Consider the following 13,864-nt stretch of genomic DNA (forward strand, 5'->3'; position numbering starts at 1 on the left):
TTTTTTACTCTTTTGATAAATAAAAATAATTTTTTATAAAAAAATTAAAACATAAATTAATTAATTTAAAATTAAAAAAAAATATTTAAAAAAATTGAAAAAAAAAAATTTTTTTACTTAAACACTTAAAAAAATCTTTAGTTTTTGCTATTTTCATACATACAAAAAAAAAAAAATTAATTAATAATTTTTTTTGGAAAAAATTATAAAAAAATATTTTTTTATTAAAATTTAAGAAAATAAAAGATAGATCGAGTTTAATTTCTAAAATTATTCAAAAAATGTAAAAAATTAAAAATTCAAGAGAAAAAAATTATTTTAAATTTTTTTGAATTATTATTAAACATTTTTTTAGGTAATTTTTATCCTTTAATTCCATGAAATAAATTAAAAATTTTAAAAATATTTTCAAAAAAAAAAAATTTAATTTTTTTAAAATAAATATTTTTAAAAATTTTTTTTTTTTTTTTAAAATTTTTTTTTTTTTTTTTAATATTTTTTTTAAATTTTAATTGCGTAAAAAAAAGTAAAAGTAAAAATTTAAATTTTTTTTCATATTTTGAAAAAAAATGTCTATGAGGAAAAATTTTTTTAAATAATTTTGAAACAAAAAAAAAGTATTTTATTTCTTTATTTTTTTTTAGCATTCTGAATTCTTTAAAAATAATTTTTAAGAATAAAAATAATTATTTTTAAATTTTTGTTATATTTTCTATATTTCTCATAAAATAAAAGTAAATTTTTAGAAATACTTTTGCAAGTCTTCTCCAACAATTTTTTCCAATTCCTGTAAACCACGTTGCACAGCACGTTCTACTTCATGCACGTCACTCTCCATAAGCTCAGCAAAGAAGGGAATTGTCTCAGGTAACAACTGCAAGAAATCTTCTCCAAGACGACGAGCAACTTCGATACAAATTTGCAACGTAAATATCCTAAAAGAAAAATATTTTTCATGAAAAAAAAATAAAAAAAATATTTTTAATTTCTTACTTTTGTTCCGGCTCATCACATCGCATTTTTTCCAACAAATAAAGATTGAGTTGCTTCCAAAGTGTGTCATCGGCAACAGCAACTGTTAACGCTCCAATTGTTTCTTGCAACAAAAGCTTCAAATCCTCACTTTCGGCGATCAAAGAATTTTCAACTGTGTCAACAAGAGGCTCCATTATCACGCCAAATCGATGGGGATTCATGAATTTTTGGGAATCGTGCGTGCAAATGCTCTTCAATGTCCGTAAAACGTATTCAACGAGCACCGAATTCTTCTCTGGCGACTCAAAATACAAATCGACACATTTTGAGGCGTTTGTAGCTTTCAGCAATTTCGACATTGGTTCGATCAAGTCGCTCGAAAACAAGATAAAAAGTCCTTTGAGCGCTTCCGAAATCGCATGCGACAACTTAAAGAAGGTAATTGCTCGTTCGCGACTCGCTGCCGCTTCAACCAACGCCCAATTGTGAATTTTAAAGAACAACGGACGAAAACTGCTTTCCGAAAGTTTCAAAATGAGTCCCGTAAATGCCTGAATTACGTGTTTCTCGACAATTTCAATGTCTTTTTCCGTCACTCCTTCACTCGTGACACGTCGATCGCATCTAAATTGCAGCGCTTTCACGAAAAATGACGTCAATTCGTTCTGCAACGTTGTAAATTCTTGCTGCGGGATGTTATCAAAGCAGGAACTCGTCAAATCCATAATGGGTCCAATCGCGCGGAACGTTTGTTGTTTAATGATATCCTTGTAACTGTTGTTAATGGCGGGAATTATAACACGTGAAGGCACAAAAGTTGCCAAATTTTGCCAAATATGTTTAATTTTTCCAATTAAATTGGTTGTTTTCGCATCGGGATGTGTCGAGGAAAGAGCTTCCGTGTAAACGCGAGATAGTTGGATGATCAGTTGCGTCAAATATGGCGACAAGAATTGATAAAGAGCTTCAATTATCTTCGAAATGGCAATAACGATGCTCAAAAGTACCGTATCAGGCTTACTGGCGTTCTGATTTTCCAAAATTTTGAGAGTTGTTGGCACAATTTTCGGTAATTGAGCAATCGCATGAGCTTTGAGTGTGGCAGAGAGATCCGAAACGCACAAAACGAGCGATCCAAGGACTTTATCGCACACAGAATCGTGTTTGCAGAGTTTCTCCGTGCAAATTTTCAACACTTCCTTGAAGTCATTCGGGTATGTATCCGCTAAAACACGTGCTAAGAGCTTAATTGCATTGAGCGCGAGTTGCTGAAGGGCCCAATGCTCCGAAATTGTCGCATTTTTCGGCAAATCTGCGTCATTTCCGATGTTTTTGATGATTTCCGTGAGCGGTTGCACGAGCAAAAGCAAATTTTCTTCATTGCATTCGTTGAAATAGTCTCTTTGGTTGTGCAATTTCGTGATGAGGATGTCAGAAATCTACAAAAAAAAATTATTAAAATTATTTTTTTTATTTTTTTATCAAATTTATATTTTTTGTTTCACAAAAAAATTATTTATAAAAAAACTATTAAAAAAAATATTAAAAAAAACTATTAAAAAAATTTAAAAAAATATATTTGAAAAAATAAAATTAAAAAAATATATTAAAATGAAGTTTTCAACTTCTAAATAAAATTTATATTGAGCAAAAATTATTAAAAAAAATTTTGTATTTTATTTTTAATTATTTTTTTATTTTTTTTTAAATAGTTTTTTAATATTTTTTTTTAAATATTTTTTTTATTATTTTTTTATTATTATTTTTTTTAAAAAAAATATAAAAAAGAATTTTTATATAATTTTTGCTCAATATATTTTTTTTGAAAACTTCATTTAATAATTTTTTTAATTTTATTTTTTTAATATTTTTTTTTAAATATTTTTTTTAATATTTTTTTTTAAAATATTTTTTTATATTTTTTTTAATATTTTTTTTATATATTTTTTTTAATATATTTTTTTTCATAATTTTTTTTGAAAATATTTTTTTTAATAGTTTTTTTTAAATATTTTTTTAATATTTTTTTTATATATATATATTTTTTTAGGACTTACCTTCATCCGAACTGTGATCAACTCGTGATTGGCGATCAAATCGCGCACAGTTTCGATAAACAAGTCTGGCGTGAGAAGCAAAATCGCACTTTCCAAGATGTCAAAGCAAAAACTGAGCGCAACTTTCCAAGTTTTTTGATGCAATTGCCCGGCAGAGGCTTTCGTAATGGCGGGAAAGTATTTCAAAGTTTCCGAAATCAGCTCGGCACAATTATTTTTGAGCGTTATTGGATCGGAGATGTGTTCCGCTTCCTTCGTGACTTCAGCAGATGTCAAAACTGCAACCAAAAATTGCAAAGTAACGTATTTATAGAAGCGAACGTGCTTGAAACTGTGATTTTTTGTGTCAAATATCAAAGTGACGTCTTTCGGGAGTTTCATCTTCATTTGTTCCTCCGTGATGGGCAGCTGCGACAAGAATTTAATGAGTTGCGTGCATGTATGGACGATAATTTCGCACGGGAATTGCTTGGCAATTGTTAATCCGATCTCCAAACGTTCCTGCAGCTCCTCAGAATCGTCGTTGGTGTGACGATGCGTACTTTTCTTCGAACTTTTTGGATCTTTTTCGTAATGAACGACATGCGATTCGAACAAAACAGCCAAAAATTGCCACAAATACGTCTCCGGACCCAACGTTTGAAGAAGTTTCGTGTAAACAATTAAGCGACGATGCATGGCGACGTCCAAAATGATGTCGGAAAATATTTTTAGCACGGAAATGACTTTGTCGTCGCCTCGTTGTTGCTTCACGACGATCGGGATAACGTTCTCTAACACTTTTGACATGATCTGGAAGCTGTAAGTGTCGTCGTGACGTGCTGTAGTAGCGCCAATGAACGTGAAAAGTGACACGATGTTCTGCAAAACTTGTTCCGGGATCATCGAAGCGACGTGAGAAAGTAAAATTAAGGCGTCATGATGGGTTTGGGGGTTCTGTGTGCCTCGAACACACTCAATAATCAAGTCAATTTTGATTAATTTATCGATATTCTTCTTTTGATTTGCAGGAATTGGTCCTTTGCAACTATTTAAAATCGCTGTGAGGATTAATTGCTTCTCATATTCAACCAACGATTGTTCCTCGAACTCGAAACAACGTTTAAGCAAGTCAAAAAGAGTGCCAACAAGTTCGAATGGCTTGTCGACCTGAAGTTTCGTTTGCATGAACTCGAGTAAAGTGATTCCTTGCTTCCAATGAGGCTTTTGAAGAGTCTCGGATTGAACGAAATTTTTATTAAACGACTGCCGACGTTCTTTTTCGCTGCCAGATGCTTCGTTTTGACATGCTGTCTTCATTTTTTCCAACAAATTTTGCGCTAAAGCGAATTCTACGGTAATTTCCTTCAACATTTTTCCCGCGGCGGAGTGAACTTGAAGATTATTCGCAAAAGTAGACGTTTCAACGACAGTTTGGAACCATTCTTGACGATATTTCTCGCCCATTGCCTTGTAAATGTCACTGTTAAACGCTTCGAGAGTCTTTTGGGCCACAGAAACTGAACGATGATCGAAAAGTTGAAGCAATGCGTCACTTTTCAAGGCACTCAAGATGAAATTCCAGACATGAGGATGCTTTGAAGCAGCTTTAACGGTGTCTTTATCGACGCGAAAGACAATTTCCTTCAAAATAAGTGACTCGTACTTCCCGATCAGTTGTTGGCTTGATGCTAAAATGTCATTTCCAACCACAGATGATTTCTCAAAAATCACAGAATCGGGGATGTGCTTCAAAATTGCGAGAATTCTCGCTTTTTCGTAGTTTGAGACGTTTTGGTTGGCAATAAAATCCAAAATAACTTCGAAACATGAGTTTAAAGCTTTTTTATCGGATGCTTTTTTGACGTTTGAACCACTTCCGAAGATCGAATACAAAATTAGAGGTAATTGTTCACTGTCGATGACGAGTTCTTCCTTGCGTTCTAACAATTTTTCGATCAAAATGTTCCAACGAGTCTCCGAATTGACTAAATTCAAAAGTACATCGAACGCAGCTTGTCTTAATTGAGCCACAGAACTCGCGAGAGCCATTAAATAACGGATAAAAGTCTTGTCCGTGACTTTAACTTGACTTTTTAGCGCAGAAGAAGTCATTTTCATGACATAAAACTGATATTGAGGGTTAATTAAACGTTTTTCTCCGTCTTTTGCTTCATGAAGAACACAATCTGCGGTGAAATACAAGGAGAAAAACTCTAATTTTTCTTCGATGGTCTTGCAAAAAACTCCAACGAAACGTTTAAGAGCTGAATTTAATGCTTCTTTCTCTTTTTCCTTCTCAGCTACGACGAATTTGCCAATTAAGAGATTAAAAAGTGACAATTTCAGGGTCAAACTCGTGCCAGGAGCTGACAAATCATCATCTTCCTTGTCGAAATGCACATTTTTTGAAATTAAATCAACGGCAGTCAACAAAAGAGATTGTCTTTTGTCCTTTGTGTCGATTAAAGCAGCGCATTTTTTGCAATTTTCCAACAATTTCATGCCTTGTTCGGGTTCTGTGTTACTTTCCAATCCGTTCAACAAATAAACAGCTTTGTGTAGGGCATAAACTTCGGATTTGACGTCAAATTCCTCGAAAATTGGTAAAGTTTGTTCGAGATCTCCCGGAAAATGTTCCCCATTGTCGATAATTGCTTGCACGACTTTTGTCAACTTTTTCGAGACATTGCCGCCTTTTTCTCCCAAATCCACGGAATACTTTCGAGCTTCAATTTTGAATTTTGTTTCGTCGATCGTTGGTGTCATGAAGGGAAAAATCAATAACATGACGAGATATTCATTTCCCAAAAATATTTCTTTTTGGATGATCAAAGAAAGAGCATGCGGCGCTACTTGTTTCCACATGAGAGGCATTTCGATGCATTTTGACAAGACTTTGCCGCAAAAACTCAATAATTCTGTGACTGAAAAGAGTTTCAGGAGATTTTCTGCGGGCATTTTGAAGAGTTCGAATAGGACTGAGGGTTCATCGTCTACGAATCTCTCGGAAAGAGCAGTTTTTAGTAAATTTGCACCGCCTGAAGTTGAGTTTAATTTCTCGAAATTGGCTACGACATATTTAACGGATTGTGCTCGACGTTCGCTGTTGTAGTCGTACAAGTATTCGAACATATTTCCGTCATCTTGAGAGCAGTAAACTTTGAAGAAGAAATCTGAAATTCAAAGAAAAAAAAATTTATTAGAAAAAATTGAAGAAAAAAATTATTAAGGTTGAATCGTATAAATTTTTTCAAATTTAATATACCTAATTATAAAAATTAAAAATATTGAATAAAGTAATTTTGTAAAAAATGAAAAACTTAAGGATTTTGAAAAGTAAAGATTTTGTAAAGTTTTTGATAAAAAATATTTTTTGTTTCTTTTTTTTTTTGTTAAAATGAAAAATATTTTCAAATTTATTCTGAATTTTTTGATTTTTTGAATATTTTTATTTGTAAAAAAATATTTCTTCAATAATTTTTTTTCAATTTTTAATTTTTTTGAATTAAATTTTTAAAATATTTTTTTTTTTCATTATATTTTTAATATATTTTTTTTAAATTTTTATATCATTTGTATTTTCAAATAAAAAAAATTATTTTAATGAATTTTTCATCAACAATTTTTTTTCTTAAGAGTACGATTTTTGCTCCTCATATGATAAAATCGTACTTTTTTTTATTTGATCGAAAATCGATCAGATATCAATGGAAATGAACTTTAGAATGAATATTTATTAATTTTTAGCTTTGAAACCCATCAAAAATTGACTTGAGAAAAAAAGTACGATTTTTGTTCCTCATATGATAAAATCGTAATTTTTTTTATTTTATCAAAAATCGATCAGATATAAATGGAAATGAACTTTAGAATGAATATTTAAACGAAAACCGTACTTGAGAAAAAAAGTACGATTTTTGTTCCTCATATGATAAAATCGTACTTTTTTTTATTCGATCAAAAATCGATCAGATATCAATGGAAATGAACTTTAGAATGAATATTTATTAATTTTTAGCTTTGAAACCCATCAAAAATTGACTTGAGAAAAAAAGTACGATTTTTGTTCCTCATATGATAAAATCGTACTTTTTTTTATTTGATCGAAAATCGATCAGATATCAATGGAAATGAACTTTAGAATGAATATTTATTAATTTTTAGCTTTGAAACCCATCAAAAATTGACTTGAGAAAAAAAGTACGATTTTTGTTCCTCATATGATAAAATCGTACTTTTTTTTATTTGATCGAAAATCGATCAGATATCAATGGAAATGAACTTTAGAATGAATATTTATTAATTTTTAGCTTTGAAACCCATCAAAAATTGACTTGAGAAAAAAAGTACGATTTTTGTTCCTCATATGATAAAATCGTACTTTTTTTTATTTGATCGAAAATCGATCAGATATCAATGGAAATGAACTTTAGAATGAATATTTATTAATTTTTAGCTTTGAAACCCATCAAAAATTGACTTGAGAAAAAAAGTACGATTTTTGTTCCTCATATGATAAAACCGTACTTTTTTTTTATTTGATCGAAAATCGATCAGATATCAATGGAAATGAACTTTAGAATGAATATTTATTAATTTTTAGCTTTGAAACCCATCAAAAATTGACTTGAGAAAAAAAGTACGATTTTTGTTCCTCATATGATAAAATCGTACTTTTTTTTATTTGATCGAAAATCGATCAGATATCAATGGAAATGAACTTTAGAATGAATATTTATTAATTTTTAGCTTTGAAACCCATCAAAAATTGACTTGAGAAAAAAAGTACGATTTTTGTTCCTCATATGATAAAATCGTACTTTTTTTTATTTGATCGAAAATCGATCAGATATCAATGGAAATGAACTTTAGAATGAATATTTATTAATTTTTAGCTTTGAAACCCATCAAAAATTGACTTGAGAAAAAAAGTACGATTTTTGTTCCTCATATGATAAAATCGTACTTTTTTTTATTTGATCGAAAATCGATCAGATATCAATGGAAATGAACTTTAGAATGAATATTTATTAATTTTTAGCTTTGAAACCCATCAAAAATTGACTTGAGAAAAAAAGTACGATTTTTGTTCCTCATATGATAAAATCGTACTTTTTTTTATTTGATCGAAAATCGATCAGATATCAATGGAAATGAACTTTAGAATGAATATTTATTAATTTTTAGCTTTGAAACCCATCAAAAATTGACTTGAGAAAAAAAGTACGATTTTTGTTCCTCATATGATAAAATCGTACTTTTTTTTATTTGATCGAAAATCGATCAGATATCAATGGAAATGAACTTTAGAATGAATATTTATTAATTTTTAGCTTTGAAACCCATCAAAAATTGACTTGAGAAAAAAAGTACGATTTTTGTTCCTCATATGATAAAATCGTACTTTTTTTTATTTGATCGAAAATCGATCAGATATCAATGGAAATGAACTTTAGAATGAATATTTATTAATTTTTAGCTTTCCCAACAAACCCATTTGATCGAAAATCGATCAGATATCAATGGAAATGAACTTTAGAATGAATATTTATTAATTTTTAGCTTTGAAACCCATCAAAAATTGACTTGAGAAAAAAAGTACGATTTTTGTTCCTCATATGATAAAATCGTACTTTTTTTTATTTGATCGAAAATCGATCAGATATCAATGGAAATGAACTTTAGAATGAATATTTATTAATTTTTAGCTTTGAAACCCATCAAAAATTGACTTGAGAAAAAAAGTACGATTTTTGTTCCTCATATGATAAAATCGTACTTTTTTTTATTTGATCGAAAATCGATCAGATATCAATGGAAATGAACTTTAGAATGAATATTTATTAATTTTTAGCTTTGAAACCCATCAAAAATTGACTTGAGAAAAAAAGTACGATTTTTGTTCCTCATATGATAAAATCGTACTTTTTTTTATTTGATCGAAAATCGATCAGATATCAATGGAAATGAACTTTAGAATGAATATTTATTAATTTTTAGCTTTGAAACCCATCAAAAATTGACTTGAGAAAAAAAGTACGATTTTTGTTCCTCATATGATAAAATCGTACTTTTTTTTATTTGATCGAAAATCGATCAGATATCAATGGAAATGAACTTTAGAATGAATATTTATTAATTTTTAGCTTTGAAACCCATCAAAAATTGACTTGAGAAAAAAAGTACGATTTTTGTTCCTCATATGATAAAATCGTACTTTTTTTTATTTGATCGAAAATCGATCAGATATCAATGGAAATGAACTTTAGAATGAATATTTATTAATTTTTAGCTTTGAAACCCATCAAAAATTGACTTGAGAAAAAAAGTACGATTTTTGTTCCTCATATGATAAAATCGTACTTTTTTTTATTTGATCGAAAATCGATCAGATATCAATGGAAATGAACTTTAGAATGAATATTTATTAATTTTTAGCTTTGAAACCCATCAAAAATTGACTTGAGAAAAAAAGTACGATTTTTGTTCCTCATATGATAAAATCGTACTTTTTTTATTTGATCGAAAATCGATCAGATATCAATGGAAATGAACTTTAGAATGAATATTTATTAATTTTTAGCTTTGAAACCCATCAAAAATTGACTTGAGAAAAAAAGTACGATTTTTGTTCCTCATATGATAAAATCGAAACCCATCAAAAATTGACTTGAGAAAAAAAGTACGATTTTTGTTCCTCATATGATAAAATCGTACTTTTTTTTATTTGATCGAAAATCGATCAGATATCAATGGAAATGAACTTTAGAATGAATATTTATTAATTTTTAGCTTTGAAACCCATCAAAAATTGACTTGAGAAAAAAAGTACGATTTTTGTTCCTCATATGATAAAATCGTACTTTTTTTTATTTCATCAAAAATCGATCAGATATCAATGGAAATGAACTTTAGAATGAATATTTATTAATTTTTAGCTTTGAAACCCATCAAAAATTGACTTGAGAAAAAAAGTACGATTTTTGTTCCTCATATGATAAAATCGTACTTTTTTTTTATTTGATCGAAAATCGATCAGATATCAATGGAAATGAACTTTAGAATGAATATTTATTAATTTTTAGCTTTGAAACCCATCAAAAATTGACTTGAGAAAAAAAGTACGATTTTTGTTCCTCATATGATAAAATCGTACTTTTTTTTATTTGATCGAAAATCGATCAGATATCAATGGAAATGAACTTTAGAATGAATATTTATTAATTTTTAGCTTTGAAACCCATCAAAAATTGACTTGAGAAAAAAAGTACGATTTTTGTTCCTCATATGATAAAATCGTACTTTTTTTTATTTGATCGAAAATCGATCAGATATCAATGGAAATGAACTTTAGAATGAATATTTATTAATTTTTAGCTTTGAAACCCATCAAAAATTGACTTGAGAAAAAAAGTACGATTTTTGTTCCTCATATGATAAAATCGTACTTTTTTTTATTTGATCGAAAATCGATCAGATATCAATGGAAATGAACTTTAGAATGAATATTTATTAATTTTTAGCTTTGAAACCCATCAAAAATTGACTTGAGAAAAAAAGTACGATTTTTGTTCCTCATATGAAAATAAAAAATGTACTTTTATTAATTTTTAGCTTTTTTTGTTCCTCATATGATAAAATCGTTCTTTTTTTTATTTGATCGAAAATCGATCAGATATCAATGGAAATGAACTTTAGAATGAATATTTATTAATTTTTAGCTTTGAAACCCATCAAAAATTGACTTGAGAAAAAAAGTACGATTTTTGTTCCTCATATGATAAAATCGTACTTTTTTTTATTTGATCGAAAATCGATCAGATATCAATGGAAATGAACTTTAGAATGAATATTTATTAATTTTTAGCTTTGAAACCCATCAAAAATTGACTTGAGAAAAAAAGTACGATTTTTGTTCCTCATATGATAAAATCGTACTTTTTTTTATTTGATCGAAAATCGATCAGATATCAATGGAAATGAACTTTAGAATGAATATTTATTAATTTTTAGCTTTCCCAACAAACCCATTTGATCGAAAATCGATCAGATATCAATGAAATGAACTTTAGAAAAAAAAATTGACTTGAGAAAAAAAGTACGATTTTTGTTCCTCATATGATAAAATCGTACTTTTTTTATTTGATCGAAAATCGATCAGATATCAATGGAAATGTTTGAAACCCATCAAAAATTGACTTGAGAAAAAAAGTACGATTTTTGTTCCTCATATGATAAAATCGTACTTTTTTTTATTTGATCGAAAATCGATCAGATATCAATGGAAATGAACTTTAGAATGAATATTTATTAATTTTTAGCTTTGAAACCCATCAAAAATTGACTTGAGAAAAAAAGTACGATTTTTGTTCCTCATATGATAAAATCGTACTTTTTTTTATTTGATCGAAAATCGATCAGATATCAATGGAAATGAACTTTAGAATGAATATTTATTAATTTTTAGCTTTGAAACCCATCAAAAATTGACTTGAGAAAAAAAGTACGATTTTTGTTCCTCATATGATAAAATCGTACTTTTTTTTATTTGATCGAAAATCGATCAGATATCAATGGAAATGAACTTTAGAATGAATATTTATTAATTTTTAGCTTTGAAACCCATCAAAAATTGACTTGAGAAAAAAAGTACGATTTTTGCTCCTCATATGATAAAATCGTACTTTTTTTATTTGATCGAAAATCGATCAGATATCAATGGAAATGAACTTTAGAATGAATATTTATTAATTTTTAGCTTTGAAACCCATCAAAAATTGACTTGAGAAAAAAAGTACGATTTTTGTTCCTCATATGATAAAATCGTACTTTTTTTTATTTGATCGAAAATCGATCAGATTTCAATGGAAATCAACTTAAAAATGAAAAATTATTAACTTCTAGCTTTGAAACCCATCAAAAATTGGTACGATTTTTGATAAAAAATCGTACTTTTTTTATTTGATAGAAAATCGATCAGATATCAATGGAAATGAACTTTAGAATGAATATTTATTAATTTTTAGCTTTGAAACCCATCAAAAATTGACTTGAGAAAAAAAGTACGATTTTTGTTCCTCATATGATAAAATCGTACTTTTTTTTATTCGATCAAAAATCGATCAGATATCAATACAAATCATCTTTAGAAAGAAGTTTGTTGTAAAAAAACCTTTTGAAATTTAAATAATTCAATCAACAAAAACTCACCCAAAATATTTTTCAACGCATGTTGCTTCTTCTTCGACTTCTTACTACTCACAATTTCATTGACAATTTTATCAAAAGACTCTGGATATCCCGTTTCAAACCTTTTCAAATACCCGCTGTACCATTCCGTGACAGATTTTTCCGTCGTATCTTCCATTTCCTCATCCGAATCCAGTTCAATTGTCATTCCATCCATATCTTGCGGCTTTTTATTCTTCATCACATAACTTTCAAGCACACTTTTGATCAAAGTTTCCGCATCTTTGGGACTGTAATGAATTCTTTCCAACAACATTTCGCACAAACTCTTGCATCGCGGCGCTAATTTGCTCTGATCTTGAATTTGTTTGAAACAAGCAGCCAGCAACGGGACAATTAAAGCCAAAATATCCAAATTTTTCTGATAAATTTGATCTAAAACGGCACAAAGCCACTTGCAATTGAGGAATTTATCCAACATATCGTCAGTTACTTCCGTGAAACGTGATTGCCGTTGGAAGCTAATGATGATCATCGCAAGTGCTTCTTCACTTAAATTGTGTTTGTCGGCAGCTGCCAAACCCATAATCGCGAAACGTTCGGTCATTGTCTTCGCCAAGGACATTTTCGTCAACATATGAGAGAAAATCATGAAAGAAGATGCGGCGAAATCCAAAATTGCTGATTCAAAGCCTCGCGTTATTGGGCGCATCACGGCATGAACATGAGCTTCCTTGATTTTTACCGAAGTGTCGATTGTCGCAATGACTGTTGTGCAATAAAAATTGAACATAACTTGCAAATTATGAGCTTTCGTCGTCAATTCTTTCGTGGCTTCGTACGTGTAATTCCCAATAAACTCCAAAAAAGCCGGAGAACTGATCGCGTGATTGATGATTGTTTGTTTAGAAAGCGGTTCGCCCGATTTTTTCACGTTTAACAACCAATGCCATTTGTCGTTCGGGTTCTTCAGGGACATCGTTTGGATGCAACGAACTGCAACTCGTGTCTCGTGATACGGCAAAATCAAGGACATGAACTCGTCTTTGTTGTAATCTTGGATTCTGAAACGACGGATGAGCCATTCGAGGCATTTGTGCGCAGGTTGGAGCATAAAATACGGCGAAACGCTAAACATGAAGGATTTAATCGTCGCATCGAGTTGTTTGTTGACTTCTTTGTCCTCGACGGCACGTTGGAGGTGCAAACTGCCCTTATCGAAGAGAGATTCGCGGAAAATTAGGAAACGTGGATCGATTTGAATGAGTTCCTCGAGCCCGCTGACTCCAATTTCGTAGATTGTCTCACGATCTTTTTCCGCAGCCTCCTTTGGGTCGAAGAGAAGTGACGGGAAACGCTTCCGATCATGAAGGGCAGCTGTTTGAGGCGTTTGGAGACGTCGGAGTTGTTCCGCTAACGAGGTTGACATCGTTTAATGTCTAAAAAAAAATAATTTTGGTAAGAATTTTTAACATTTTTTGATAAAAAATTAACTTACCTTGTGAAAAAATTAAATTTTTACAAAAATCTAAGTGAAAATCTTATTAAATTTTCGTATTTTATGAATTTTTAGCAGATGTAAACACGACCATGTGAATTTTAAATGTCAATTTCTGCTTACATCCATCAATGTAAGCAGATTTGACGTTTATAAGAACCTC

At 29.8% G+C, this 13,864-nt stretch overlaps 1 protein-coding gene across 1 annotated transcript; it reads right to left on the minus strand.

Moving 5' to 3' along the window:
* Positions 1-692: 692 nt before the first annotated feature.
* Positions 693-13,807, minus strand: LOC134828218 (HEAT repeat-containing protein 1 homolog). Its single transcript, XM_063841247.1, has 5 exons — positions 13,702-13,807; positions 12,225-13,642; positions 3,033-6,187; positions 994-2,414; positions 693-935 (listed from the first exon to the last, which is right to left on the minus strand). Exons 2-5 carry the CDS (start codon positions 13,630-13,632, stop codon positions 743-745), a joined length of 6,177 nt encoding a protein of 2,058 aa, XP_063697317.1. The 5' UTR covers positions 13,633-13,642; positions 13,702-13,807; the 3' UTR covers positions 693-742.
* Between the last annotated feature and the right edge of the window lie 57 nt (positions 13,808-13,864).

The sequence above is a fragment of the Culicoides brevitarsis genome, chromosome 1 (genome assembly GCF_036172545.1).
Source record: "Culicoides brevitarsis isolate CSIRO-B50_1 chromosome 1, AGI_CSIRO_Cbre_v1, whole genome shotgun sequence".
Classification (NCBI taxonomy): Eukaryota; Metazoa; Arthropoda; class Insecta; order Diptera; family Ceratopogonidae; genus Culicoides; species Culicoides brevitarsis.

What these genes read in the sequence shown, in the direction of transcription:
- LOC134828218 (XM_063841247.1), bottom strand. Translation starts at nt 13,632, where the DNA reads ATGTCAACCTCGTTAGCGGAACAACTCCGACGTCTCCAAACGCCTCAA. An exon ending in TGATCACAGTTCGGATGAAG is followed by an intron (nt 2,415 to 3,032) that starts GTAAGTCCTAAA and finishes TTTTTTTTGTAG; the next exon opens with ATTTCTGACATCCTCATCAC. An exon ending in TGTGATGAGCCGGAACAAAA is followed by an intron (nt 936 to 993) that starts GTAAGAAATTAA and finishes TTTTTCTTTTAG; the next exon opens with GATATTTACGTTGCAAATTT.